Genomic DNA, 4,454 nt, shown 5'->3' with positions numbered 1-4,454 from the left:
AGTACTGGGATCAGCAGGTGGCATGGTGGTTAAGGGCACTGGACTCTCACATGGCTGACCGCAGTTCGAGTCCCAGACCTGGTAGCTTGCTTTCTCACTTCCCCTCCCTCTCTCTCTCTTTCTCTCTCACTCTGCTCCTCTCTGATCAAACTTTTAAAATAATAAATAAATAAAGTTAAATAAAATAGTTCTTTAGAAAAAAGAATTGAGTATTTGGTGTTCAGCCCGCTAGGGGCCAAAAAAGGTCCCTGACCAAGTGCCACAGAGGAGTGGCTCCATGTGGTCTAGGCAGTGCCTGGCGCCCCCCAGCCCTACCCTGTATACTGTCTCTGCACTCACCGTCCGAGGGAGGACTCCTGAGCCGACCACCTGCTACCGGGGAGGTAACAGGCAAGAGGAGAGGGGATCTGTCACACACGGGCTGGTGTGGGACCTGGAAAGCTCTGGCCTGGCTCTGCACGACCACAGGCCTGTCTCTAGCACCTTCGCCTCCCCCATGCCGGCCCCAGCCCCGACTCACCGGGAGATGGCAAAGAGCCCAGTGAGCAGAGGGAGCAGCTTCAGGGTGTCCTGGGGCAGGTAGGTGGAAAGCACGGCCAGGTTGAAGAAGTAGAGGATGAAGAGCTGGACCGACTGGGCCACGTAGCGCCGGTGGATCTCCACCTCCCGCCGCGGCTCGCCGAAGGGCCGGAGGGCAGAGAAGCACAGCAGGCTCAGCCCGTACACCAGGAGCCCTGCGGGCCGGACACGGTCAGACCGGCAGGGGAAGGGGCAGCGGACCACTGGGCAGGGTTCCCGGTGCTGGGCATGTGGCCTGGGCTGAGGTGGCCCTGGGGGGGAACGGGCTTAGAGGCTGAGGGCCTGGGGGGTGATAGGAGATCCTCCTGCCTCCCCTGGCCAGGCAGGCACTGCCCCTCAATCTGCTTCCCCGACGGTCTCCCCCGCCCAGGGCCCAGGCTCACCCAGCACGATGGGGAAGGTGGCGAAGACCCCGCAGCGCAGCGTGTAGACCAGGCGGGAGCTCAAGGTGGGCAGCCGTGGGGCATCGAAGGGCAGGAAGGCATAGGCCCCGTACAGCAGGCAGGGGAAGAAGACGAGGGCAGCTCCCACCGAGGCCACGGCCCGCCGCCCCTCTTGCCCTCCACAGGTCCCGCAGCCCCTGCAGGACCTGCCGGAGGGGCGGGCCACTGCCTCTGCCCACTTGCACTCGGGGGGGTCTGGGTGGGTGGCCCGGGGAGGCAGGAAGGTCCGGCGGGCGCCCTCGACAGCCTCGCAGCGCACAATGAGGTCCTCCTGGGGCCGCCGCTCGATGCACTGCAGGTCGATGGGTACGAAGGCCCGGGCCGCCTTCTCAGGCAGCACATTGACATCATCTTCTGGGGGCTCTTCGGTCTTGGTAGGTGGTTCTGACTCCAGCTCTGGCTCAATGTCCCGCCAGCCGGGGGGATCTGGGAACGGGGCACTGGGCTGGGGGACAGCCCCCCAGGGCAAGGTGGCAGCCTCGCTCACTGTGCTGTCTAGGCCGTTCTCGGCCTCCTCTCTGGTGGTGGGAGACCCAACTGAAGACCCCACTGTGAGGGTCTCAGCTCCGGGGGACTCGGCCCCACTGTCCCCTTCTGGTTGCCGGCCATTGGGAAGCAAAGCCTGGGGTGGACTCTTCTCTGAGGCCTCAGGCCCCTTAACTTCCAGCAGGGCCAGGGTCTCCGGCTCTGTCATCCTGGGGCCTCGGTTTGGGGCTCTACCGCAGGGTCATGTCATCCTGGAGGGAGCAGACGGAAACTGTCAGAAGCCCTGTCTTCTGGCCCTCGGGCCGGCTGACAGCACTGGAACTCTCCGGGGCAGATGGCCTCGTGCACTTTAGCCCCTTCTGGGACGTCAGGAGAACACGGTGCAGAGGAAGGTGTCGAAACAGAGGGAGGCGGGAGGGCAGTGCACAGCTGAGATGAAGGCACCCTTTCGACATCAGATGCCATCGCAGGAGAGGGTGAGTCAGGGGGCACAGGCCCCGGCAGCTGTCGCCACGGTCCGTCACCACCCACACCTTCTCCCTCCACCAAAACCCCTGGAGTCATGGCCACCCTATTACAGGAATGAGGTCCAGCACTTTGCCAAGAGCGTCTTTCTCCCCAAGGAAGGATCTTCTGTGGACAGAAAATCTGTCTCTCTGCGTCCCATCTCCCCTTCTCCCTGCAGGTCCTTCCTTGGAACTCTCTTGGCAACTGAGCTCAGTGATTTAAATCTGCCGACAAATCTGTCCCAAGGAGCTGGCAGTTGTGGGGCGCCCTGTCCTTTCATCTCCAATCTTCAGTTTCCGCACGCCTCACTAGCCCACCTCACCCAAGTCCACAAAGCTTAGACCTGTCCATTCCGACTTCTAGGTCCACCATGGCTGTTTCTCATGCCTTCTCCCTGGTTCTCCTCCCCACCCTACTACGGGATGGGGCTCATTCCCCTCCCGTATCTCCTCACAGGCCCTCCCACCCTTGCCGTTTGCACCCATGACACCCTCTTACTTTCCATCTGGAGAGAGGTGGAGGGTCCCCAGCATCCAGGAACGTGCTGCCCAGCTGCCTGCTGGCTCTGCAAGTATTTCTCTCCCTCCCTCCCTGTGTCTCCAAACCTGTCTGACCAGAGCAGGTGTGGCCCAGATTAAAGGGGTGGGCCCCGCCCTGCTGAATCTGCCGACAGAAAAAGCACTGGAGGAGGACGTCATCCATTCTGCAAGTGGGGGTGCAGCTGGGGAAGGAGTATGTTAAGGTTCTAAGAAACTGGGATGTGTCAGAGGTCACAGCTCAGGAAAGCGAAGGGGGAAAAGTGGGTCTGTACAGGAGAGAGTGCTTGGAGTAGGTTGAAATACCCAGCAAAGAGACACAATTTGTACATTTCGTTCAGTATCTCTTTGAACACCTATTGTTAGCTTGGCACTGTCCTAGACGCGAAGACAGTAAGTGTACTGGGGTAGCAGGTAACAGAGGTCTAGCCACTACATCAAGACATCGTCAGCAGTGAAAACCTCCTCGATCAGCGGACATCTGAGCTGAGACCTGATGGGACACCAGAAGTGTGATGAGTGTCCAGGCAGAGGGACAGCAAGTGAAAGGCCAGAGGTAGGAGAGACATAGGCTGTTTCAGGAACAGAACAAGGTCAGTGGCTGGAGCACCAAGTCAGAAGGAAAATTCATGTGTCCATTACAATGTGCACGAGAGGCCCCCAGACATCTTGCTTTTTAGCTTACTAAGAAGGGAATGGGGGCCAGCAGTTAGCGTAATGGCTATGTCGCTGGACTCCCATGTAGCCGACAGTGGTTTCAGTCCTAGACCTGGTGGCTTGAACTCACGCCGGGCGCATGTGCATGCGTGCCGAAGATCCTGAGAGGAGAATGGAGAAGGGATTGCGGTGTGGCCATCTCCCCTGGGGGGTGATTTCTCACTTTCTCTCTCTCTGGCAAGCGCACGCGCCCTATGGCCAAAACCTCTCCAAAAAAAAAAAGGGAACAGGAATCCAAGTTAGATAGGAGGTGACCTTTCCAGTGGGAAGAGCAGGGAGCAGGAACATGAGGGAATGGCTTCTCATTCCTATGAGACCTTCTCTCCAAACTCATTAGATCATTGCGTGAGGACAGCGGCAGGCAGTGTCCTTTGCTCTTCTCCTGTTCCCCAAACCCAGCACTGTGGCTAGAAGGGAGCAGAAGTTCAATAAAACGTTGGTGAGGGATGATATACAAGCTGGACATTTTAGAGAGGGGGAGTTGAAAGGCCAAGCAGCTTGTACAAGTCAAGTTTCCCGTCATTTTCTCTTATGTGATGCTGAGACCTGTCCATGGCAATTGTCACCTACGTTTTTTGTCTAAATTATGGCAGAAAAAGGAAAATTGGAGTTATTTTTTTTTAACTTTTTTAAAATTAGCTTTACTTATTTATATTCATTTTAACCAGAGAGGGACAAAACAAGTGAGAAAGCAAGCCTCCAGGTCTGGGACTACGAACCTCGGTGGACCATGTGGGAGTTCTGTGCCCTTAACCACTGCGCCACCTGCTGGCCCTAAATTGGTGTCATTCTAACCAGTAATCAGAGGCTTGGCTCACGAGGGTTAATGGTGGTGGTAAAAGGTTGAATGGGCAGACGGATGGACCAAATGACCCCTGTAGGTCAAAGCGAAGCCACGCTCCTAGCCGTGAGCCCCCCTGCCCAAATCCCGTATAACTTCAGCCTTCTCACTGGGTTCATTGTACGGCATCTGGTCGTTTTGTCAAAGTTTTTCTCGAGCTTGCAGAAGCCGGAAAGGGGCCATGCTGCCCAGAGTTAGTTCTGGCAACTTCCCGGGAGGGAAGACGAGTTTCGCGAGATTTGAGAATAGCAATTCGCTGGTCTGCAGCTGTGCGGCTGCTATCGCGAGATTTGGCAGGCGGAGGAGGAGCTGTCGCAGGCAGCCGCCTCACAGCGATGGCGGCCG

The 4,454-nt window shown here is 57.5% G+C and overlaps 1 protein-coding gene across 2 annotated transcripts in view; it reads right to left on the bottom strand.

The window, feature by feature from the left end:
* Positions 1 to 3,281, bottom strand: part of TMEM79 (transmembrane protein 79) — a 16,007-nt gene extending 12,726 nt beyond the window's left edge. The window contains exons 1-3 of one of the 2 annotated variants that reach the window (XM_006155181.3): positions 2,514 to 3,281; positions 963 to 1,759; positions 521 to 734 (exon numbers count right to left, since the gene is read on the bottom strand). In XM_006155181.3, coding sequence (XP_006155243.1) covers positions 521 to 734; positions 963 to 1,716 — 968 coding nt within the window. In that variant the 5' untranslated portion in view covers positions 1,717 to 1,759; positions 2,514 to 3,281. Of the gene's footprint in view, positions 1 to 520; positions 735 to 962; positions 2,491 to 2,513 lie in introns of those variants that run through there. The other variant, XM_006155182.3, reaches the window with a different exon arrangement.
* Between the last annotated feature and the right edge of the window lie 1,173 nt (positions 3,282 to 4,454).

This window comes from Tupaia chinensis, unplaced genomic scaffold (genome assembly GCF_000334495.1).
Source record: "Tupaia chinensis unplaced genomic scaffold, TupChi_1.0 Scaffold000438_1, whole genome shotgun sequence".
Lineage (NCBI taxonomy): Eukaryota > Metazoa > Chordata > Mammalia > Scandentia > Tupaiidae > Tupaia > Tupaia belangeri.
The sequence above is the reverse complement of the archived record's forward strand: the minus strand, read 5'-3'. Positions and strand labels throughout refer to the sequence as shown.